Source organism: Colias eurytheme, chromosome 22, assembly GCF_061535395.1.
Source record: "Colias eurytheme isolate Ceu_HAF_F1 chromosome 22, ilColEury1 Martin Lab GWU primary, whole genome shotgun sequence".
NCBI lineage: Eukaryota > Metazoa > Arthropoda > Insecta > Lepidoptera > Pieridae > Colias > Colias eurytheme.
Genome location: NC_143001.1, coordinates 7,024,758 through 7,052,034, shown reverse-complemented (window position 1 = coordinate 7,052,034; position 27,277 = coordinate 7,024,758). Strand labels below are relative to the sequence as shown.

The following is a 27,277-nucleotide window of genomic DNA, read 5'->3' as shown; positions in this document are numbered from 1 at the left end:
GGTTGCAAAAAAATGTACCTAGAGAAGGTTGTAATTTCAGACCGTTCTATTAGTAAATTAATTTAAAAAAAAGTCTTTATTTAATAACCAATTTATTTATATAGCAACATATAGCATACTTATAAATTTAAACAATAAACTAGAGAATACTCATATGAACATTCGTAAAAGTACATAGCTAAAATAGATTGCATAATTCACTCACATCACTATAACCTTAATTTCATAACCATAGACCTTACTTTATTTGTCTATTAAAAAACATTGCATTTATTTGTCTCTGGTTTCGTAAAATTTTTACTATGATCCTATCCCCGTTTGAATTGCTAGGTTCGCTAGCTTAGTCGTTAGTTCGTGGCAAAATGTGGTGGCTGGCCCTATGTGCTGTGAGTGTTCTCGCCCAAAATGGGACTTATAATATTGGTATGTAATTTATTAATTATCTATACATAAAATAATATTATAAAATCGTAGCTTAAAGACAAAACTATACATGGATTTTTTTTGTACATTAAATATTTTTTTAAAACTTGGGACGTGATCTACAATAGATCATCATAGATATCGATAATCGAAGTCAAAAATATAGGATTAGATTTTTTTTCTTTTTGTATCTATGTTCGGGCTAAACTCAAAAAGTACTGCATGGATTTAGTTCAAATTTTAAAAAATTAATAAAATATGACATTATTATAATATGATAGTTTTATTATAATTTAGGAGACAGTTAAATGTATATCAATTTTTAAAAATTGAAATTTTAACGGATTTTAATCATGATTTATTTATATTAGATTTTTCATTCTGTAATACAATTGTTTAATAAATCGAACTTTTTAGTATTTTATTTCGTTGTATACATCTGAAATGAAACGTGACATAGTAACCCCGGAATTTAGGAGACGGTCAAAAATAATTCTGTCAATATTTAGATTTTTTAGAATTTAACGAATTTTTAACTCGATATTTTAAACGGCCTCTTGAATGCTAAATAAATTACACTGATCTTGGTTATTGGTGGACGGAATAAATCGCGTTTAAAATCCGTTAAAAAGTGGAAATGGATATAATCCGTTTAATATGGATATTTTGGCATGTATTTGGCCGACTGTAGGTACTGTTGCTTCCGCGTAAGTCATATTATGGGTTGTTTTTCTAGTTTTTCCTTGCTTTTCAAGTATATTTATTATCAATCAAAATATAAAAACATGCTCCGCTTCGCGGTTTCACCCGCGTGGCTCCACTCCTGTTGGTCACCGTAATCAATGGAGATAGCCTGCCTTGATAAATGGGCTATCTAACACCGAAAGAATTTTCAAATCGGACCAGTAGCTCCTGAGTTTAGCTCGTTCAAACAACAAACTTCAGCTCTATAATATTATGTCTATCGTTACCCCAATTAAAGACACATAACATTATAAAAAGGGACATACATACAAAGTAAATATTGGAAGTTTTAAAGTACTAATGAAAAAACTTTTTCTTTACTCCGGATTCTGGAAATTTCTAACGAGACGAATTGGCGGGAAAATCTCTATGTATTCTTCTCAAAGGTTACTTTAATGTACTTTATACAATTAAATTATTGTATAATATTACATTAAAATACATAATATTACTCTATATTTGGAAGTAATCTATATGTATAAAAATGAAACCCGTTTCGCGTTGTCACGGCGTCACGTGTGAACGGGTGGCCCAATGTCGATAATTCTTTTTTTTTATATTCCTTGAAGTATGAGGATTGTTCTTATGTAGAGAAAACGTAAATATGTACCACGGGCGAAGCCGGGGCGGACCGCTAGTTAATAATATATTATATAACGTATCTAAGTTTTGAATTATTAACGGGATTTTTTAGGGTCATTGGGTTCTTTGTTAATCTAGGTATACTTTAATATTATAAAGCTGAAGAGTTTGTTTTTTTTGTTTGTTTAAACGCGCTAATCTCAGGAACTACTGGTCCGATTTGAAAAATTATTTTGGTGTTACATAGCCTATTTATCGAGGAAGGTAGGCTATATATCATCACGCTAAGACCAACAGGAGCGGAAAAATGTGGGTGAAAATCCGGGCCACAGCTAGTAGATAAGCTCTTCAAGGCATTTTGAGCCTTTTGATTTAATTTTATATTTTTATAATATGACACATCTTATATATAAAAATGAATCGCAAAATGTGCTGGTAAGCGCATAACTCGAGAACGGCTGAACCGATTTCGATAATTCTTTTTTAATTATATTCCTTGAAGTACGAGGATGGTTCTTATGTAGAGAAAACGTAAACATGTACCTCGGGCGAAGCCGGGGCGGACCGCTAGTTAATAATGTATTAACATTGGTATTGCACAATTCTATTACATGTAAAGAAAAGTTATTTTAAATCGTGATTTATTTTGTTCCAAAACAGATCCTTCTTTATTCAGTCGAGAAAAACATTAAAGTATTATTTATTATTTATTAATTATACATATAACAATCACACAAAAAGATGAACTGTATGATTGAAAATATGAAGTAAGTAATTTATTTTTATGACGTCATTAATTCTTATGTGACCTCCGACAGACAATATAATAATTTATTATATATTAATGATAGGAAATTATAAATTACTTTATATTAGACTAGCTGCGTGCCCCGGCTCCTTTTGAAATATTCTGTTATATTTTGTTTAATTTTATTTTATAAATACAAACTTTGCCCACATTTCGGCGTTATAATTTAAATAAATCACGTTTAAAATCCGTTAAAAGTCTTTAATTTCTTAATGCTCGCGTAATATCAAACACATGAAGATGCAATGTAACCTAAATAAAAAGAAATAAAAGCCTCAGTCACGCACGAACCATTGTACAGATTAAGATAAAACTTACGCATACTGATAGATGATAACCTAGATTATGGTTTTATCTCAATAAATATATTATTTCTACATAATCCTATCCTATCCTACTAATCTATACTAATAATATTATAAAAGCTGAAGAGTTTGTTTGTTTGTTTGAATGCGCTAATCTCAGCCACTAGGTACTGGTCCAATTTGAAAAATTATTTCGATATAGATTATCGAGGAAGGCTATAGGCTATTTATCATCACGCTAAGACCAACAGGAGCGGAGCAATGCGGGTGAAACCACGACGCACAGCTAGTATTATGTAAATGCGAAATTTTGTGAGGATGGATGCATGTGTATGTGTACGTATGTTTGTTACTCTTTCACGTAATGAATACTGAACTGATTACAATGAAATTTAGTACACGTATAGCAGGTAACTTGTATTACCGCATAGGATAGGATTTTTCCCGGAAATCCCACGAGACCGGGAACTATGCGGATTTTTCTTTGAAAACGCGAGCGAAGCCGCCGGTGGAAAGCTAGTATTACATATAATTTTATTAATAATTATAATTAAATAATTAAAATCCGATGTTAATCATGAATTTTGTTACATACAAATATAATGCAATATAAACAAAATAAATATTTATATTTTGTTGCTTAATTTAAAAAAAGACCTCTAAATATGACGTAAGAACCTTAAATTCCGAAATAAAAAACAAAAATAACATTTTCAAAATAATTACTTAATTAAAGCCAAAAATAATTAGGTTTTTGGAATTATTGCATTTGATTATAAATGCAGTTGCATTATTTTATTATATTTTTAATTTAAAATATAACATCGTTTCCTGACTGACTCTACTTTTTTATTTTTGTGATTTTTCAACATTGAATAAATGTTTTAAATTCTAATAAATTTGCAATAATTTGAAATTACAATCATATTTGTACGGAAAATAATACCTTCTAAACTATACTAATCTATTCTTGTTTGTTTGTTGGCTTGAACGGGCTAATCTCAGGAACTATAGTTCCAAAAATTATTTCACTACTAGTGGTCCGCCCCGGCTTCGCCCGTGGTACATATTTAGGTTTTCTCTATATAAGAACCACCCTCGTATTTCAAAGAATATAATAATAAATAAGTATCGAAATCGGTCCTCATAGCTCAATAACCATCCATTTTTGACCCCTGGTTAACTGGACTTAATTTGTCGCAAATGACCTCTAGTATAACCCCTTTGAAGGATCACGTCGAATTTCCAGTCACCCTGTATATAGATTAGATAGTGGCTCAGCTAGATATTTTTTGTATTTGTGAAAATTTTTATAAGAGTTTTGGAATAGCCTCTTTTTTTAATAATATTAATATTCACTTTCAGTTTGACGTCAACTACCAGAGAAAATTTTCAAAAAATTATCAGTATAATACCATGTAGGTTGTACCACGTGACGTCGAATGGTGTAATACTATTGGTCGATATTTGGGTCGGAAAAATAATCATGAATATTCTCACAATGCTATTAATATTAAGTATATTTTTCCATATTGTAAAATACCATTTAACCAAAAATTACGGAAATTTGTTTGAAAACAAGGAAATAGACAAATATGTATGCATTTTATAACCTTGAAAAATATCACCTAAAAACTAGGAAAAGAGCACAATATGCAATTTAATTATATATTCTACAAAATGGTAATGTACTCAGTCACTAATTAAAGATACAATTTTATTTATCCTTTAAAATTTTTGGCTTTTAAATTAATTACAACTTTTATTTTATTCAAACAAACATTACATTTTATTTATTATATATTTTCATATTTTCATTTCAGCTAATTGTTTAAATCAGCGATTTCATTATAAGAGCGAGCGCCCACGAGCAACTTTGTCTCCGCAACAATTTTGTCTCCGCAACTATTTTGTCTCTCCAGCCATGGGCTAGTATGAAAGTGCGCGTACGTAGCGACGCAACTCCCGGGAGACTTTTTTGTCCGCGGGTTCGGAGACAAGCCCGCGACGCAACTGTCGCCCTATCTATTGGTTTCAATGCAAGTGCGCGCACGGCGACAAAAATGTTGCCAGGCGACGGCCGCCGGCCAGTTGCCGCGTAACCGGCGTAGCGATAATACCTATTTATGTCAACGTATTTATTCTCGTACACAGTAGTTTTAACCGACTTAAAAAAAAGGAGGAGGTTATCAATTCGGCCGGTATATTTTTTTATGTATGGACACCGATTACTCCGAGGTTTCTGAACCGGTTTACGTGATTCTTTTTTTTTTTGATGCGGAATGGTGTGGAATTGGTTCCATAAATTTTATTCGGATAAGCCCAGTAGTTTTTATTTTATGAGCATTTTTGTCTGGTCTCGATGACTTAATTGAAATGTAGCAAGTAACTTTGATTCATTTCCAGGTAACCGATTGAGCTGAAATTTTGTATACGCATGTAAATTGGATAGCGATGAAACATTATTATGAGATAGAGTTGATTTGATGATGGAATCGGAAGATGGCCATAGGAACTTAGTAATATTATATTGACTCAACTTTATCGAGTTTGAGCTCGTTTGATTCGTGTTGAAAAATACACTAAAAAGTATTAAATAAAAACTACTTTACTTTTTAACCGACTTCAAAAAAAGGAGGAGGTTATCAATTCGGCCGGTATGTTTTTTTTTTTTTTTTTTTTTTTAATGTATGTACACCGATTACTCCGTGGTTTCTGAACCGATTTACGTGATTCTTTTTTTGTTCGATGCGGGATGGTGTCGAATTGGTCCCATAAAAATTTTATTCGGATAGGCCCAGTAGTTTTTATTTTATGAGCATTTTTGTCTGTATTTGTAAATGTTGCAAGTGCAAGTTTGAAGTCGGTTGTTTTTAACGCAGTTATTGACTTGTGGTAATTACAATTACGATTACATATCTATACTAATATTATAAAGAGGAAAGGTTTGTAGGTATGTATGGTTTTCAGTTTTCACGCATAATCTACTGAACCGATTACAATGAAATTTAGCACACATATAGAGAGTAACTTGGATTAACACATAGGATAGGTTTTATCCCGGAAATCTCACGGGAATGGGAACTATGCGGGACAAGAGCACAGACCACAACCGTCTCTTCTAAAACCATGTTGATAAATGAAGAAAATTTTAAAGAAAAAGTTGCGTTGCTGTCGCTTTCGTGAGCGCATCGTTCAAAACTTTGCGAGGAGACAGCGACAGAGACAAAATAGTTGCCGGGCAACTAAGTTGCTCGTGGGCGCTCGCTCGCCTAGACTATTTAATAAGCTTAACTTATTTTAAATAAGCTATTGAGATATTAATTAATACGACATTTATACGTCGATAAACATATTATGGGGGGCAAGTATCTCGCCTCGCGGCGGTGTGAAAAAAACTCCGGCTGAGTGGCCAGACGGCCGGAGTCTAGGGCGACTGAGTGAGGAACCTTCGGACTATCCGAGCGTTATCCAGAAGGACTGCCCGCTGTATCCCCACTGTCATGGGCTTTACCGGTAAATCCAACCTCCTTAAATATTGTTTTAAGGAGGCAGGAACCAGCCCATTGGTGGACACAACTATAGGGATATAACATATTATTATTATTATATAATAACTACATAATATAAAAAAAATCGCTGTCGCTTTCTGTCCGACCCTATGTATGCCTAGACCTTTAAAACTACGCAACGGATTTCGATGAAGTTTCTAAGCTTTTGAAGTGAAACGCTTTAAGCTAAGTAGAGAGTAAAATTTGAAGGTCGCTTCATGGCAATACCGTCATGTCATGGAGTAAGGCAACAATTTAAGTACTTATCTTTGAATCTGCCAAAGAAGTTTCATTTCTGGCGCGTGTGCTCGGCATACACGCTCTGAGAGATAGATTGATTCTTGAGGAAGTTTTTAGCATATGATTTCTTTTGTTTCTACGAAGCGAGCGAAACTGGGAGCGAAAAGCTAGTGATATTACATATATATCATATAAACAGATATCTCTGCTACATTTGTTCGAAATACTCAAAAACTGTTTCACCAATTTTCATCCTGTTTTCACCAATGGATAGATGAGTTCTCGAAGAAAATTTAAGTATTTGTTAATGTTTAAACAAAGCGGACAAAGCCGAAGGAAATTTATTACTATGATTTCACACATTGATCGATTACTTGGTAACTATATAGTTAGGTAACTTGATATCGAAAAAGGCCTGCAGTTACATCATATTTTAGAATCTTGCTTGCAATCCTTTCTAGATTTCAAAAGTGTAACTAACTTGTTTAATCTGGGTTTAACTTAATCTACCGTTAATCTATGACTATGATATCGATAATTATCAATTTCTAAGTTATGTATTTTGAAATGTTACCTAATACCTATTCTAATTTCTAACAACGAAAATATTGTTTCATAATTTTTATTAAAAACTAGCGGTCCGCCCCGGCTTCGCCCGTGGTACATATTTACGTTTTCTCTACATATAAACCATCCTCGTACTTCAAGGAATATAATAAAAAAAGAGTTATCGAAATCGGTTCAGCTGTTCTCGAGTTATGCGCTTACCAACACATTTTGCGATTCATTTTTATATATAAGATTATAAATTGAAAATGACACCTTTTTCCAATTAACATTCAATATAACAAAACTAACTGTGCCCCGCGGTTTTACCTACATTGTTGCGCTCCGCTTATAGTCTTATTGCGATGATAATATAAGCCTATTGATAGCCTTCCTCGATAAATGGACTATCTAACAGTAAAATAATTTTTCAAATCAGACATTTGGTTCCTGAGATTAGCGCCTTCAAACAAACAAACTCTTCACCTTTATAATATTAGTATAGATTAATATCTCGTTTATTTACAAACAAAACGTTGTTTATAGCTGTTTCTAGTTATTTCAAATAACAGGTTTGATCGGAAATGCAACTTGCGTTGCATTGCGATGGTGAAATGGCATGAATGTAAACCTAGGTTAAGTGGTTAAGCGAAGTTTAGTAGTAGGTTTAATCATACTACATAATATTATAAAGCTGAAGAGTTTGTTTGTTTGAATGTGCTAATCTCGGGAACTACTGGTCCGATTTGAAAAATTCTTTCAGTGTTAGATAGCCCATTTATCGAGGCTATATAATCATCACGCTAAGACCAACAAGGGTGAAGCACTGCGAGTAAATCCGCGAGGCACAGAGCTAGTTGTTTAATAAAACTAGTTTTTAATAATCACTACATAGTATAAAGCAAAGTCGCTTCCGGCGTTTGTCCTAATTTCTGTATGTATGTATGTGTTTTAAAACTAGAAAACGAATTTTGATGCAGTTTTTTTGTAATAGATAGAGCTCAAGAGCACGGTTTTAGTATATGATTTGTTAAATTTTTGACAACGTGGTCGAAGCCGCGTGCCGAAAGCTAGTAAATTTATAATATGCATAACTTTATAGATGTAAATAACAAATAAAAAAAAAACATTAGAGTCGATTGTAACAGATTACAAATTCCCATCTCAAAACTCAAAATTTGCAAAAAAACATGTTTTTTTCCATAAAAATCATGAATTTTTTATTTATATTTTTAGTTTTGGATGTATGAATCATTTATCTTATAGTCGTAATTAACTAAGTCTATCTATGTAAGAAAAATCACTTCAAATACGTTTGAGAAAAACAATATTAGACTTCTGCTTTGCCATTATGATGTGACTAGACGGAATTTTTATAAACTCCCACGAAAAGCAGTTTTTTTATGAGTTCGAGACTCATAAAAAAACTCACATAATATGATATTGTATGTTATTGCATAGCATAATAATATGTTTATACTTTATAGCAATAACATACCCGCCCCGCGGTTTCACCCGCGTGGCTCCGATCCTATTAGTTTTAGCATGATGATATAAGCCTATACCCTTCCTCGATAAATGGGCTATCTAACACCGAAAGAATTTTTCGAATCGTTCCTGAGATTATCACGTTCAAACAAACAAACTCTTCTGCTTAATAATATTAGTACAGATGACACAAAAACATAATAATATTAGATGTGTGGCACACTAGAAAATTTAATATTTAAAAATAAATATCTATTTCAACATAGTTCTATTTTTTTTTCTCAAAAATGAAATTATTTCGTCACTACTGATTTTCTTAATAAATTCTTTGCTGGGAGAATCACCGAACGGCTGAACCGATTTTGATAATTTTTTTTTATTAAGTATATTCCTTGAAGTACGAGGATGGTTCTTATGTAGAGAAAACGTAAATATTATGTACCACGGGCGAAGCCGGGGAGGACCGGATACTTTAATAAAAAATAAACATTTCTCCATAGAAACCCGGGATGTATTCGACTACAGTTCCATGCCGGCTCTTTCCGAGTTGGATGACTTCGACAAATGTCTCAAGGACAAAGATGCTGTGTACTGTATAGTTGACATGGAGCTGCTGGAAGATGAAACACCATTGTATCAGTATATTAAGGTAATTTTAACGGATTTTAAACTCGTTTTTTTTTTGTTTTCGAGAGGGATTAAGTAGCTTGCTTTATAAATCCAGTAAAGTGTTTTCTTATTTACCTATTTGACGGTATGATAATTTAACGGCTTTTAACCCCGTTTTTTTTGGGAAAAGGTAATAAAAAACTGTATTACTATAATTATACAGTAATTAAGCTATAGAATAGAAAAATAATCATGAAACGAACGATTCGAACCCGCGTCATTCGCTTTAATGCAATTTCTTGAAATATTTGTTTGTATTTTAAAATTGTCAAATATTTACCTCAATACAAAATATTTAAGCCCAGTAAGTAAGTGCTCTTTATACTAACTACTATACTATCTAAATGGTCTATATAAATAATATAAAATAAATATTTTTTACAGAATTTCTCCTCACACTACTACCATAACTACAAGCACACGAAACTACACAGAGGCGTCTGTGGCACACAGCACTGTGGCCTGAACTTATCTCATGCGAATGTGACCGAACTGACTGTTACTGCTTTGAGAGAATGCTTCAACGCTAGTATACATGAGGGGTATGGGTTACAGGTAAGTTTGTTTTATAGGTATTCTAAGGAATAACTAATTTTAAAATAATTTGTTGGTATTAGGGAAAGACCTAAAAATCTTAATGTTTAGCTGTACTTTAATATTTTAGATACATAATAGCGTTAGAAATAATATGTATTATGAAGAAGATTTCATAATGTTTCTTGGTTTTAATGTAATTTAAAATTTATTATAAGTGGTAATTTTGAAAATTCGCAGCAAATAAAAAGTATTATGATCATGAATAACTTTTATCACAACACTGAACATTTGCCTATTGTTAAACGTTTAGTTCATAATGTTTTGTATGTATAGTCCGCAGTCCATGAATGTGTGTGGCTGTGTATGTGTGTGTGCACGGATAAACTTAACCCAAAATGAAAGACCGATTTTAAAATTGACCACTCTAAAGCCACAAAAACACATGTCTTTTTTATCCCGTGTCAAGCTACTAACCATATATTTTGTTATCAGGTGGAATCCTTATCAGTCCGATATTGTAAGACACAAGAAGATCAACTACCCATAGACACGTTGGATATAGTAATTGGATTGTTGATACTGCTGATCTTATTTGTCAATCTTGGATGCACTGCGTACTATTTCTTCTGGCCCCCTGAAGATAAGCAGTGTAAGTATCTATTTTTAGTGGAAAATATTATATTTTCATGCATCCTAGATACTGTATGTTACTCAATGATACTACATATTCAAATAATTAAAAAAATTAAGTGAGTACCTATAATACCTATATAGGTAATTTACAAGTTTTTGAAACATTTGCAACGCATTTTAAATGATTGTAATATGAAATATTATGAATCAAAAATAATACTAGGTACCAGATACCCGAATTGAAGGGTTCATACGCACTATGCGGCTAATCGTAATGCGGCTACCCGCATAGTGCGTATGAACCCTTATACTAAGGAAATTACATAGTTTACGGAAACATACAAAAATTGATATATATATAATACATATACGGTAAATCTGATATATTATACATATAAACCTAGAGATAGGTATTAGAATCACAAATTATCTCAAAATACCTTCCCATACACAAACTCTACCCAAAACAGCACTTATTATGTAACAAACCAGTATGTTTGTCTTTCCCAAAAATGACAGTCGGTAATTGATGTGTCACTTATAAAGTTTCACCCAACTCAGGAGCATTGAATAATTAAGTGACGTGTGGATTTCCACGGCTATTTTCAGTTGGAATTAGTTTATTTATGGGGCCTTCATTTGTAATGTGTTAATAGCTTTGTGTCTAAACAAATTACTACATAGTTCTTTGACTAGCTGTGCCCCGCGGTTTTACCCGTATCTACGCTCTTGTTGTTGGCTATAGGCTATATAGGCTACATATTATGTAGTCTTTCTCAATGAATAGCGCGTTCAAGTAAACAAACAAAATCTTCAGCTAAGTATTATAATATAAGTATACTAGCTGTGCCCCGCGGTTTTACCCGTATTTCTCCACTCCTGATGGTATAAGCGTGATGATATTGTGTAACATCGCCTTCCTCGATAAATGAGCTATCTAACACTGAAATATTTTTTCGAATCGGACCAGTAGTGTGCTTAGCACGTTCAAAATAAGATATTCAGCTTTATAATATTAGTATTTATTTGATAAATTTAATATTAACTAATGTTTTTGTTAATAATGTACTACATTTTATACCTACATGCTTTTATTTAAAAAAAAAACTTTTCCAAATCAATAAGTTTCAATGTAGAAGATCATAATACAACTTCATGATAAACAACATTTTTTCCTAATTAAATAAATATTGTGTTAGTTATTACACAATCGGAAAAACCCGGGCAAATAGCTAATATAAGTATTTTTTGGTTTTTATTTGAACAATCTCTAAACAACTTTATTCATTTGATTGATTACATATTGACTTATTTCTTTTTTTATTTTTATTCAGGCAACAGATATTTTTTGGCCTTTTGTTTGCAAAAGAATTGGAAAGCTTTAAAATATGGCGGCAGTGCTGATGGAGGAATCTTCAAATGTTTTCAAGCAATGCGGTAAGTATTTCTTGAGTTATTTATTATCACATTGAGCTTTGTGTTCCGTTGTAACACGAAAAGGCTGAACAGATTTTGATGATATTTAACTTAGATAATATATGAATTAAGTTATCAATCTGGAAATAGGGGGGTAGTTCATACTTGGAAATTGTGACATAATACATTAAAAAAGATTACTTTTCGAAGCTCTATAGAGTGCCCATGCCAGCAAAGTCAAACTAATTTTATATACTAATATTATAAATGCAAAAGTAACTCTGTCTGTCTGTCTGTTACTCAATCACGCCTAAACTACTGAAGCAATTTGCATGAAATTTGGTATGGAGATATTTTGATACCCGAGAAAGGACATAGGCTACTTTTTACCCCGGGATATAGGATAGGTTTTATCCCGGAAATCCCACGGGAACTATGCGGGTTTTTCTTTGACTGCGCGGGCGAAGCCGGGGGCGGAAAGCTAGTTTTATATATTTCCGAAAGTCCTACATAATCTGAGGTCCGTATAAATCTTTAATCTTCTCACAAACTTTGTCAAAGGACCAGTAAACTAAAACAAAGTTTCTCTAACCTTCGGAATCCCACTGTATATGTTAAGGTTGAAATTAAATATTAATATATAAATTTACTTGGTAATCTATTCTAAGAACAATACATTTGATGTTGATTATTCAACTAATGGTATAGAATAATAAATAAACAGAGTAATAAATATATTATACAGGGTGTCCAACTATCGGTATACTAAGCGCGAAGGGACATGTAGTTTTGAATACACTGATCACGAAACAACATGATTGCGACATAATAATGTGTATACATAAAATAATAAATTTTTCATCTGCAATTCCTGATAACTCAGCTCAAAAATGGCTCCGCGAAATCTATATTTCAGCACGCTTTGCTCGCGTAATATTCGCTATAATTTGTTACAACATAATATAGGCTAAATTATATATAGCAAGGGAGCGAACGAAGCGAAGCGAAAGCGAAAACGAATAAATATTTATCAAAACTTTGTTTACAGGTTCTATACAATGGTGATGATCCTTGGTCTTCATTCGATGATATTTATTGGTTATGGATACACAGAAAACCCTGATTTCATAGAAAATGTAACTATTTTTTTTAACATATTTCTAGAATTGTAAGCGCGAATAGTTCTAGTTAAAAATGTATCCTACTAGTTCCTCCTAATATAATAAATGCGAAAGCTTGTATCTATGTTTGTTACTCCTTCAATCAAAAATTTCTGAAACGATTTGCATGATTTGGCACACACGTAGAGAGTAGCTCAGATTAACACATAGGATAGGTTTTATCAGGGAAATGCCACGGGAACGGGAACTATGCGGGATCTTCTCTGAAAACGCGGGCGGGAAGCCGCGGGCACAAAGCTAGTACAGCTAAAAAGCTCTGTTCGTAATTTTCAACACCATAATATATAATTTTCAACATTACAATTCTATTTCTTAAAAATTAATGGAAGATAAATCAGTAATAAATATAATTATGTATTGTGTAACTAAATTGCAAATAGTGTTAAGTGCATTTGACTTGCGTGTTATTATTATTATCGATTTTAATGATCAATTATTATTATTATTTGACTTTAATTGGTCTTTAAATAACTGTGAAATCACGTGTGATTTGTGTTTTTTTTTTTAAATAAGTTAATAATTTAACTTATCATAAATCTATGCCATTATCATTAAGGTTTATCGTTATATTAAAGTCTAAACCACAAACAATTCTGCACAAGAACAAGGAGTTTGATAATATAATTTATACATTTTGCAAACTGAATACGAAGAAATTTTTAATATTTTTCCGTCAATAATAACATTATTAATTTTTTGGCACACTTGCAATTGCACAAGACTTATTTACTCACTAATTGTGTAACAAAAACAACAATAAATAAATATTAAAATGGAATAGTATATTTTTTTTTAAAATTAAATTAAAAGCATTATATTTAACAACAATTATTTAAAATAAACAATTGCGTTAATGAATAAATTTCCAAAATAATTAACAAATAATCCAATTTTGCTTTTAATTATAAGTCGACTAAGCTGAAACTTGGCGGATAATTCTTGCAAAACTTAAACTTAATCTAACTTAACAATTGCTTTGTAAACAATCTAATCCTTAGCGGGTGAACGGCCTAATGAATGTCAATGACCTAAGTTAGTACTTAGTACTAGGCTTTCGTAAGCCTTAGGACCACGTTCACTATTATTATAGTATATTATATTTATATGTCATTATGTTTTATTCCTAAAAAAATTATATGTTTATCAAAGTCAATTTCGTTGCCACAACATCCTTACTAGACAAATCTTCTTATATATAAAATTCTCGTGTCACAATGTTAGTCTGCATACTCCTCCGAAACGGGTGGACCGATTCTCATGAAATTTTCTGTGCATATCGGGTAAGTCTGAGAATCGGCCAACATCTATTTTTCATATGTACCACGGGCGAAGCCGGGGCGGACCGCTAGTTATTTATAATTATGTATACTTATATGCAGAATAAAAATGAAATTATTAATATATAAAAAAACTAAAACGCACGCTTGTACTCGTGAAATTATTGTATTGTCAATGATCCTTGATATGTGTACAAAGTTAGATGGTTAGAATTAAATCTGTACGGTCAAACATAATGAAGCAAAACAAAAGCATTTTCTGACATTCAAGATGTCTATACAAAAACATGTTTTGTTCCATAAATAGCTCTACTAAGAAAGATTTTACAGAAGATAATACCTCAATTCCAAATTCATTAATGTTAAGCCCATATTCAAGTTGTCAACGTTGGCAATTCCTAAGAGACAGCAGTTACCTCTCCACAATGGGCAGCGTTGGGCGAGTAGAGGCAATCACGATCTCAGTCTATCGTGAACCTCCTCTCCAAAAAAGGCCCTCTGGCCTCAATGTGATCGGCCGTCATTGTAGATGTTTCTAATCGCCATAATGGCAAACAACCACGATCATTTGTTGGGCCAACGCTGCCCATTGTGAATAGGATACTTTTCCAACAATAATGTTCGAGGATGTGATGTTAGGTATGTGTTTGTAAATAACCAATCACATCGCTTCATTTAGTTGGAAGTTTGAAGCGTTAAGCGTTTGAAGCGATACTATTGGTTATTTAGAAACACATTCCTCGCTACACATTCTCGCATATTATTAGTGAAAAAGCACTTAAGAGACAGCTGTAGCAAAATGAGATATTCACTTATAATACCACAAGAGCTTCAAAATTATCGGATATTTTCCGATAGGTTCGTTGCAAACAAATGAAGGAGTCAAGTTTTTCATTCGCGCTCGTGATTTTTCCTGAAAAACTTGACGACTTTATTTGTTTGCAGGGAACCTTGAGGGAAATGCCAGATAATTTTGAAGCTCGTGTGGTATTCGGGGGATTATTTTTCCGTCCCAAATGTCGGCCAATAATTTCACAATTGAATTCAACCTGTCAGTTTGACGTCAACGACCAGAGAAAATTTTCAAAAAATTATCAGTATAATACCATGTAGGTTGTACCACGTGACGTCGAATGGTGCAATTCTATTGGTCGATATTTGGGTCGGAAAAATAATCATGGATATGTATCAGTTTTACAGCCTGGTTCTTCAGAAGTTTTTATGTCACGATAGGCGACGCTATAAAACAAGTGACCGTCTGTTCTGATGAAATGTATAAAAATTTGAAGTGCTAGGCTTGGATTAAGATAAGTTGGTGCCCTTCTGAAATAAAAGTTTTATTTTTGTAGGAACGCTTGAAGGTCGATTTAAAAACAAGAAATTGTATACTACAAATATTCGATTGAGTCTTTCAGTAAAAGCTAGCTATTTCATTATTTTTACCTTTTTATCTAAAACATATCAGATATTTAAAAGGAATTTCAAGTATAATTTTAGCTAAAAAATATCACCATTTTTAAAATGTTTTCATTTACCGTCAATCCATTTTCGATTACCAACAAGTAGGTAATAAACTATTTTTTAATGACTTATTTATCGAATTGAACCTAAGGGTGCTGGGTGTAATGCTTGCGCTTAGTAGGGTGAGGTTAAGACCTCACCCTACTAAGCGCAAGCATTCATCACTCTACCACAAGAAATAAAATACCCTCGTAATTATTATCTTCCTTATCTATCCTACTACAAAAATACATTAAATTATGTATGCAAGAGTCAGTAGTTTACTCTATCCTTCCCATTAAAGTCAACTACTTATTTATGCAAGACTAGCTGCTCCGCGCGGTTTCACCCCGTAGCTCCACTCCTGTTGGCCGTAGCGTGATAATATATAGCCTATAACCTTCTTCAATAAATGGGCTATCTAACACCGAAAGAATTTTACAAATCGGACCAGTAGTTCCCGAGATTAGCGCGCTCAAACAAACAAACTCTTCAGCTTTATAATATTAGTATAGATTAAGTAGTTCACTTTCGAAATACTCGACATCTAGAAAACTAAGTCTAGCATTTAGATATATTTAACTGCATTACTGCACAGTGTTGCAAAATTAGGCCTACCGGTCATTGCGATATGAAATTGCAATGTGCATCGGTCGTAACAACCTTGGGATTGTGACTATCATTTAATGCTAAAAGAAAATGTTTGTGTACTTTTCTATAAAAAATTATGCTTTTTATAATATTAATGTGGTGTTAAACTATAGATTAGATAATAGTTAATAATGATTCTTCCTCTAAGAAATGCCAATAAAAAAAAAATGTATGCGTGTACTAGAGTACACACGTAAGAAGTGAAACTTCTTTATGACCTTAAAAATGTCACGAATATGGCGTAACGCAAAAATGTCACGCGTACGGCGTAACGCAAAAATGTCACGCGTACGGCGTAACGCAAAAATGTTACACTAAATTTTTGTCCAACCCTGATAAAGAAGTTTCACTTCAAAAATGTGTTCAAATAAAAATGGCAGAAAGAAGTAATAAACTATTATCACATTGTCACAGACTATTATGTCTTTCGTGCATGCATATTCTTTGAAAAGTTTGTATATCAAGAGATTCAAATTCGGAAGGAAAAATATTTTTGAAACGAATTAGCATAGTTTCTTTAGTAGGATTAATTCATTTTTCAAACTCAAACATTTATTTATTCAATTAGACTTCTTATAGAAGCACTTTCGAATCGTCATTACTCATTACATATTTTTAACATTTTCGTGACACATACTTTTATTTATACGTATTTTGGTTCGATTGTAATTGAACTTTGTATGTTATGTCATAATATAAAAAGACAGAAAAAAACAAATAAATCTTTTATTGATTCCACTTACGACTTTTGCAACTAAACAAACTAAATCAATATCGGTCCATTCATTTTAGTTATGCAATATATAAGACCTTGGAATAACCATACATTTAATGATTGTAATTCTATTGCTAATTGATTACTTTCAAAGTCAGTTAAGTGCAAAATAATGACAAAAGTGTATTATGAAATTGTTACATCCAGTATAGATTTAAATTATACTTATAACAGTAATCCACTTGTATGTTGGCTTCTTTGGACTCGATTTTGACATACTTTAAACGGACAGATTTGATTCAAACTTGCACACTTATCAAGGATCACCGCTCCTACGTTTAAAAACCAAATAATAAAATAATACAATAATTTCATCTTATTAAAGCGTGTTTTTAGGTTTTTGAAGTGAAACTTCTTTATCGGGGTTGGAAAAAAATTTAGTGTAACATTTTTTCGTTACGCTTGACATTTTTCCGTTACGCGCCATCTTTTTCTTATCCCTACCACGCGTGATTCGACGTATTTCTGTAAAGTTGCATATAGTAAATTATTTTTTGAAAAATAAGGCCATAAAGAAGTTTCACTTCTTACGTGTGTACACTAGTACACGCACACATTTTTGAAGTGAAACTTCTTTATCGGGGTTGGACAATAATTTAGTGTAACATTTTTGCGTTACGCCGTACGCGTGACATTTTTGCGTTACGCCGTACGCGTGACATTTTGTACTAACACGCACACATTTTTCTAAACTAAGTGTATTCATTATTAGCTGGCTTATACTTCACCTGTATGTTTGTTTTTAACCGACTCCTTTCTCGATTTGACCCTATTTAAACGGACTGATTTACCGAATTAAACTTTGTTCACTTATTAAAGATAGACAATACGATTATTTAAACCCAATGTATCATTAACGCGTGTTTTTAGTTCAATTCCATTTATTTGCTGTTAAATCTCAAAACCATTCAACCATCTGATTATATGCAATGTTTCTCGCCGCAAATCGTAACCTATAAAATAAAATCCTGTATTGTACACCGCAAAGAGGATAAACAATGTTTAATTTTCAACCACAAGCATCCATTTTGTTTTGTTAAATCGGTAAAGCATTCGCGCCAAAATCTGAGTGATTTTTTTTAATTCGCGCGCCGCACGGTCTTTGCTGGTCAATCGAATATTGAATTTCGAATGTTTTCTTTTGAATAATTTTAAATCGCATTGGAATCGTAATTTTTGACCTTTTTCTTTCGTAGCGAGGCATGTGTTTGTAAATAACCAATCACATCGCTTCATTTAGTTTGAAGTTTGAAGCGTTTAGCGTTTAAAGCGATACTATTGGTTATTAACACATTCCTCGCACATTATTTGTGGACAAGGGCCCTTACTGTCGATTTTGACCCATTTAAAATGCACAAATTTATGTACCTTATGCAAACTTTTTACACTTAGTAGTAATGTAATGTTTTTTCTATGTAGTAATGTTTCTTCCTTCCAGTCCTACGACGATTTCTTCAAGTCCCTGCTATTCAACGCCCGTATCATAGTACAGATATTCTTCGTCATGGGAGGATTTTTAATGGCCTACAAAATGCTGACGTATGCAGAATCCCATCAGTTTAGTTTGAAGACCATCCCCATGGCTATTGTTAATAGATGGCTTAGGTAAGTTATATCGTAAGAAGTTATTAGGTTAATTGACAAACAAATTGTTTAAAATAAGGTCGCCTAGAAAAGACCGCTTATATTATTATAGGCAACCTTCTGTGCTGCTTTTTAAGAATTCGTTTTATTTTTATTCTATTGCATCCAATATTGATAATACAAACAAAAATTAATTGTATCTACCTACATCAATATCCAATTCTAATTTTCTATTCTAGCAACCAACGGGGAACAATGATATTAGAATCACGCTTAAAAATGTCTTCAGCAAAACTCTGCCGACGCATGTTAGGCAGAGTTTTCTGTTCAACGATTATAATCAAGTTTGAACATTACTGCACCGAAATAATGTGTTGAATTCAATGAATGTTTACACAACGATGATCGGATATTTTTTGACGAGTCTAACCTTTTAATAGGCTATAGAAATTATATTTGTTTTGTCTACAGGCTCATGCCAGCGGTACTAGTGGTGATGGGACTCGCCATGACGTGGGTCCCACATATGGGATCCGGCCCCATGTGGGACGCGGTGGTGAAGCGAGAGCGCGACATGTGCAGGATGAACTGGTGGCAGCTGGTCATACTGATGCCGAATGTGTTCCCGTTTGAGTATCTGTGCTTGCCGCAAGCGTGGTGAGTGAGCTATCCTTTTGGTAAAGTTTTATCGAAATTTGTATAGACGTTTCTAAGAACCCGTGTGCAGGATGAACTGGTGGTAGCTGGTCATACTGATGCCGAATGTGTTCCCGTTTGAGTATAATATGTGCTTGCTGCAGGCGTGGTGAGTGTTTTGAGTTATCTTCCTGGTTAAGTTTTATCAAAATTGGCTGAGATAACACCTATATCGGGAGCCCGTTAGAATCGTGATAAGTTTTTTGAATTATTTTTGGTAAGATATCATAGAAGCTGGTGGCAGCTGTATCTTTAATAGTAAGTAGATGTTTTACGTGTTAAATTGTATACAACCCATTTAACTATTACATAGATTGTATGAAACAATGAAAGAAGTAATATAAAATAATAAATTGCACAAGAAAATAATAAAATACGCCTAAATAAAACGAAAAGCAAACATTACGCTGATTCTCATCATTCTTAGAACAGATGTAATAATTATACCTAAAATATCTGCATATTTCATATAATTCTATAATATACCCACTGACCTAGCACTTAACTGTCATGTCTTAATAATAATAACGTAATACATAAAACTATTTGTTTTAACATCGTACTTATATTGCCTAATAAAAAACGAGTTCTAAGAAAAAACAAATAAAATGACAGTTGTGAAAGGAAACGTGTGAGATTTGAGATTATTATAATAATGCGAGATTACATGTGTTTCTAAGACCTCTTTGGTACAATGGTTGAGTAGAAAATTATGGTCCTGGGTTCGATTCCCGGTGGAGATAAAAAATTGGGAAAACTTGAATGGAATAAATAGCATTAATTTACAGTACGGCTTTTCCAAAATATTTCAGTATTTAGAAACATTACATTTCAAGTCGATCAGCGTACATTTTCATTACAATATATTATAACAATAAAGATCCATAAATAATTTATTTTACGTATCCATACTAATATTATAAATGCGAAAGTAACTCTGTCTGTCTGTCTGTCTGTTACTCAATCACGCCTAAACTACTGAACCAATTTTCATGAAACTTGGTATGGAGATATATTGATACCCGAGAAAGGACATAGGCTACTTCTTATCCCGGGAAAATGATGAAATCCCGGAAATCCCACGGGAACGGGAACTATGCGGGTTTTTCTTTGACGGAGCGGGCGAAGCCGCGGGCGGAAAGCTAGTTATCTATAATCGATATCATATTTTCGGAGCTTATTTGTTGCGAACAGACAAACAAAAAAACTTTTTATAATGCGTTTCATAACTTGACAATACAAAAAGTTACTTAATCTTATTTTTTATTATTTTAAATTACGGCGTCTCATAAGCTAGGTGTAATGCCACATAGCCACATTTGGCTTATAAGAATTGCTACATAGATTTTAGCAATATGTTTTTTATAACGTACCTATGCACTTATTAAGGAGGGATTTTTGTACGAACTCTAATCTGGCTTAACTTTGTTCAAAACTTCGTTCAAAATAACAACTGTAGTACTTGTAAAAGATTTCCTTCTATTTTGTAACAAATACTAAAAAAAGATATGCATTGTTTGGACACGAAACTTGAATGTTAGTCTGAAATACATATGTTTATTCAAATAAAAGTTAGTGTCTCATTATACGTATACATAAATAAATAATCATGAATACCCCATCAAAACTGATTTTAATTTTATGCTTTAAATATGTGAGTATGTTATGTTTATATCCATACTTAATCCATACTAATATTATAAATGTGAAAGTAACTCTGTCTGTCTGTCTGTTACTCAATCACGCCTAAACTACTGAACCAATTTGCATGAAATCTGGTATGGAGATATTTTGATACCCGTGAAAGGACATAGGCTACCTTTTATTGCGAAATATGTACCACGGGCGAAGCCGGGGCGGACCACTAGTGAAATTATAAATGTATATTGTGTATACCTGATACCTATGTATATCCACTGTATATACGAATGTTTAAATGTATTCATATATTTTTTATTCCAGGTATCTAGGCACAGATACCCAACTATTCCTGATGACGATGGTGATCATGCTCATCATCTGGAGATGGCCACGGTCTGGAGTACCAGTGCTATCACTGGTGATGGTGATCAGCCTCTTGATTCCCTTCCTGCAGAGCTACTTCATGGAACTGCTGCCTATACGTGTTAGCTTATTCCCTGAGTAAGTTGGAGAGAAACAGAGTTTCTGTGATATCCTTATTGCTAATATCTTCTTAATATATATATAATAATTAATAAATCTCGTGTCACAATGTTTGTCCTCAATGGACTCCTAAACCACTTAACCGATTATAATAAAATTCACACACCATGTGCAGTTCGATCCAACTTCAGAGATAGGATAGTTTAAACATGTAGGTACCACGGGCGAAGCCGGGGCGGACCGCTAGTTGTATTATAAATTTTATAATTGCGAAAGTATGTTTGTTTCTTTCATTTCATTACAATAGGTACAAGCAATTTTTTCTAATTTTCATATAACTTCCAGGTCAATAAGAAACATTTTCGGATACAACGACACGTTCTACCACGCGTATGTCTCCGCCCAGGGTAACTGGGCTGGCTACCACCTGGGTGTATTGACTGCCTGGTTTTACCATCGAGCCCAGAATAAGAAATGGAATCTGGGAGAATCTTGGGTAAGTAGTAGTTTGGTAGAATTTTTGTAGTATTTTAACTATGTTAAGAAATTTGATTTTTATTTATATGTAACGTTAAATTATGAATTTTTATATCTGTCGATTAACCTTGTTTCAACAAATCTTCAAGAAGATAGAAAACATTTTGAAGAGCTTGCCATTTTTAAAAATTTGAACGCGGTCGGAAGTTAGAAATAAATAATCATCTAAAAATCGTCATCATTAGGTCAAACAATTTAATTTATAAACTTAGAAAAGAAAACAACATTCTCTTCACTAATTCACTATTTCCGCTAATTCATTTATATTTGAAACAGATTAAAATAATATTTACAACCACAAATTGGCAGCACGAAATTGGAAATAACCAAATTATTTTTTTTAATAATTATCTTAAAGGCAATTCCACCAAGAACAAATCAGACTATAAGCTTTACACATTCCAGCTCCTCAAGGTCCTGTTCATCATTTCAATCCCAATAGCGTTTGGGACAGTCCTGATGGGATGGGATCTGCACCATCGAGAGGCGACAGCTTTCGAGTCCGCCATCTTTAATGCTCTGAACCAAAACTTCTTCGCGTTTGCTATGTGCATCTTTATTATTGGATACTTCTATAGATGTAACAGTAAGTAATACATAAGCTATTAGTAATTAAAACAATTTTAAGTAGTAATAAAAAACAATATCATTTATTCGATGTAAAAGTAAATAATATTATCACTAATATAATCAATAATCTACAAGTAATCGATGTCAATTGAAGAATAGAACCTCTTTGAAGCGGTTTTATACATTTTAGGGCATTAATAGGACAACATGACGTGTTTGCTTAAAATCATTTTCCAGATAGTTGAAATGATTATAAAGCAACTATAAAAGCGAAATAAAAACGTAAAAAAAGAAAACATTATGTTTTCCATTACAACGTTTTCTTCTACTCCTTCCATCATCTTCGCTCAAAAATTCACACCAATTTTTCTTTTGTGCAATCTCACCACCTTTCCTAGAAATAAGCCATATTTATCTTTACCTGAAAGCAGACTAGTTCCATTCCATAGATATTATTGCATTGTCTCTAGAATTCTATTGCTAAAGGTATGCCATATTAAATCCCAAGAATTCCATCTTGAAACTTGACCTAAAGAATAGACGATCAAATAGAGGAGGTTAAATAGTTGAGCTAATATAATCTCTTATATATAAAATTCTCGTGTCACAATGTTAGTCTGCATACTCCTCCGAAACGGGTGGACCGATTCTCATGAAATTTTCTGTGCATATCGGGTAAGTCTGAGAATCGGCCAACATCTATTTTTCATATGTACCACGGGCGAAGCCGGGGCGGGCCGCTAGTAATGTAATATATAATTTGTGTTATTTAATTTGTAGTTACTTCTTGTATTTTTACAGTGACGACTCTCTTTTAAAGAGGATGTCATTTTAAAACACCCGATTTAAATTTTCCTTAATTTTTAGTATTAATTTATTCGTCAATTCACAATCAAATCTAAATTAGATGGCTTCTCTAACCGTTAGCAGTTTCCTCTGAATTATATACTCGCACTCTGTGTCAAATATTTTGCTTATCCCTAAAATAACAAGACTATTCTTCCTAGCTCGGTCTGGGTTACCACGAAAAGAGAAAATAAAACATAGGTACTAGAGGAAGAAATATATCGTACTAGCTTTCCACCCGCGGCTTCGCCCGCGTTTTCAAAGAAAAACCCGCCATAGTTCCCGTGGGATTTCCGGGATAAAACCTATGCTATATGTTATTCTGATGTATAAGCTATATTGTGGTAAAGTTTCATTCAAATCCATTCAGTAGTTTTTACATGAAAGAGTAACAAACATCCATACATCCATACTTACAAACTTTCGCCTTTATAATAGTAGTAGGATTCTATTTGTCAAAGAATTTTCATACTAGTGTTGAATTTTCCATTTGTTTATACCAATCCTATTTTCTCTATCTAATATGAATATAGTTTTTGGGGAAACTCGACCCAAACATCAACAATGAACGCTTTCAAAGATCCATTCGCTACCGAATATACCTATTTTTCAAAAACAAATTCCTAAATCCTCTCTCCACTGACATAATACAGCCATTTATATTAGGCCCGAACACGTGTCGTTTAGCATAAGGGTTCGATTCCCGTGCGAAAGATAACAGGATTAGGCTTGGATCCGGGATAACAATAAAAATGCGGAGAAAGGATTTTCAGTCTTGCGTTCACTGAATTTAGGCGGTTTAAACACGGGAGTGTTTGACGCTGATGAATTTGTCTTTTTCAATGAGGATATGGTGTGACAGGATGAGATGATTGGAGACTTGGTGACTTGTTATTTCGTAAGGGCTTTCTTGTGACACGTATTTATAACCAAGAATTAAGAAGAATATGACACATTAGATTAGATTTCATAGTAATTGCGAAGTTGGATCAGGGAAAAATATTATTCAATAAAGAGATGAAAGTATTTAAGAAGTAATAGGTATCAATAATAGCTTTGAAATTAATTAGATAGATGCAGAATAGTTTTAAAAATATAAGTCATTCAGGTAGACTGTATCAACGCTAAAAAGTTGATCATTTTCTAATTGTTAAAGACAGATGATGTTCCTTTTCACTACCTAATCTTCATACCTTTTTAAGTGAAACTTCTATAAGAGAGTTGAAAGTAAAATTTCGTCACGCAATATCTTCACGTCATGGAGTAAGGCGACAATTTTGGTATCTTTGAATCTTGCAAAACAAGTTTCACTTCTGACACGACTCAGCATACACGCTCTTTTCTAAATCGTTGTTACCAAAAAGGCTTTAAAAAGGTTGTGACGGTCGAATGTATTCACACGGTCTGCCTCGCTTGTACGTTAACACGTTTATTCTTTTTACAAGCTTTTTTATTTGTTTCATGGAAGCCTACAAGTTTTATTGAAATTGTTTCCCGACTCCTGTCACCTTGAGTTATGTTGGTATTGTGTTAGTTTCAGTTGCTATTTCATCTCATTTTTAATAATATTATGCAGTTTTGAGCAAAAAATACATCCACTGTCAGCAAGGCATTCTAAGGCAACCACTGAAAATCAGTGTATTGCACTGAGTGGCAGGCCTTTTGTGGCATACAAAGATTTAAGTTAGATTTAAGTTTCTTGTTTTATTTTATTTGTATCTTTTATGAATCCACAATAAACATATTTCATTTCATTTCATTTCATCTATAATATAGATATAATATTATAAAGCTGAAGAGTTTGTTTGTTTGAACGCGCTAATCTCAGAAACTACTGGTCTGATTTGAAAAATTCTTTCGGCGTTAGGTAGCTCATTTATCGAGGAAGGCTATATATCATCACGTTAAGACCAACAGGAGCGGAGCAATGCGGGTGAAACCGCGCGGCACAGCTAGTCTGTTATAAAACCTATTTTATTGTTACGTTCTTTAAATGAATTTGTACAACACATCATCATAATCATATTCCTTTATTAGTATTGTGCTAATCAATTTCGGTTTGGAAGATACCGAACTTCTAATTAATTATTATTAGTTATGACGGTTTCGTTTCGGTTCGGTTCGTTTGCTGATTGTTATGTAAATAATATAAATAAGATAATGTTCAGATATATTCAAAACTAGGCTTCCGCCTGCAGCTTCGCCCGCGCAGTCAAAGAAAAACCCGCATAGTTCCCGTGGGTATTCCGTGATTGCGTTATTTTCCCGGGATAAAAATTAGCCTATGTCCTTTCATGAAAATTGGTTCAGTAGTTTAGGCCTGATTGAGTAACAGACAGACAGACAGAGTTACTTTCGCATTTATAATATTAGTATGGATTAATTTACATCTTAGCACACAATAAAAGAAATGTTTGTCGAACTTATTAAAAAGAGGTTGAAAGGAAATAGACTTAACACTAAACCAACCAGACATAGGTACTACAACCTATTCGTCATGTAATGCAGAATTGTCTATATTTAACAGACTGCGTGAGCTTTACATTGAATCTTTAATAATTTCGATCGATTTCCATTATCAATGTCTCTCTAATTATAGTTCATACGAAATAAGCACGTATTTATACTAGAGGTCCGCCCCGGCTTCGCCCGTGGTACATATTTCGCAAAATAGGTAGCCTATGTCCTTTCTCGGGTATCAAAATATCTCCGTACCAAATTTCATGCAAATTGGTTCAGTAGTTTAGGCGTGATTGAGTAACGGACAGACAGACTGAGTTACTTTCGCATTTATAATATTATAGTATGGATTTATAAGTTTCCCTTATCAGATAAAACTAAACTTGACGCAAAATTACTTCCATTCTATAAATAAAAGACCAAATAAATTAGACGTTGGATAAGTAATGTATTTGGAATGAAAAAATAAACTTCCTTAGGCTTAATAGACGTTTCTTCGTAGAAAGAAGATACGAAGAACAAACTTATATGTATAAATATTAATTACTACTTCTAAGTATTCTGTGAACGATCTACAATACATATAGCCTATATCTAATACTAGCTGTGCCCTGCGGTTTTATCCACATTGCTCCACTCCTATTGGTCTTAGCGTGACGATATAATATAACCTATAGCCTTCCTTGATAAATAGGCTATCTAACTCTGAAATATTTTTTCAAATCGGGGCCGTAACTCCTGATATTAGTGCGTTCAAACATACAATCTCTTCAGATTTATATATCACTTACTTTCCGCGCACGGCTTCGCCCGCTTTGTCTTAAACCTTCCTCGAGAATCTATTTAAGAAAACCGCATCAAAATCCGTTGCGTATTTTTAAAGATGCATACATAGGGACAGAAAAAGCGACTTTGTTTTATAATATGTAGTGAAGTATTATAGATACATTACAAGGTATAGATACTTTAAAATATAGATACACCAATATATCGATGAAATTACACTAAATTATAGGAAGGAAGTGTAATTGCCAGCTATCTGGCAGTCTACCAAGCCTGTTCATATAGCTCCTAAATCAATTATCTTATTTACTATGAGAAATATATATTTGTATCACAAATGAAAAAGCCAAT

At 33.0% G+C, this 27,277-nt stretch overlaps 1 protein-coding gene across 2 annotated transcripts in view; it reads left to right on the top strand.

The window, feature by feature from the left end:
* The first annotated feature begins 290 nt into the window (after positions 1 to 290).
* The window catches only part of LOC149898757 (nose resistant to fluoxetine protein 6-like), a 34,193-nt gene continuing 7,206 nt past the window's right edge, over positions 291 to 27,277 (top strand). For both annotated transcript variants that reach the window (XM_090114891.1, XM_090114890.1), the window contains exons 1-11: positions 291 to 423; positions 9,188 to 9,336; positions 9,741 to 9,911; positions 10,386 to 10,542; positions 11,861 to 11,963; positions 12,991 to 13,078; positions 18,765 to 18,931; positions 19,382 to 19,567; positions 21,569 to 21,748; positions 22,076 to 22,226; positions 22,673 to 22,853. In XM_090114891.1, the coding sequence (XP_089971017.1) occupies positions 363 to 423; positions 9,188 to 9,336; positions 9,741 to 9,911; positions 10,386 to 10,542; positions 11,861 to 11,963; positions 12,991 to 13,078; positions 18,765 to 18,931; positions 19,382 to 19,567; positions 21,569 to 21,748; positions 22,076 to 22,226; positions 22,673 to 22,853 (1,594 nt within the window). In that variant the 5' untranslated portion in view covers positions 291 to 362. The remainder of the gene's footprint in view (positions 424 to 9,187; positions 9,337 to 9,740; positions 9,912 to 10,385; positions 10,543 to 11,860; positions 11,964 to 12,990; positions 13,079 to 18,764; positions 18,932 to 19,381; positions 19,568 to 21,568; positions 21,749 to 22,075; positions 22,227 to 22,672; positions 22,854 to 27,277) is intronic.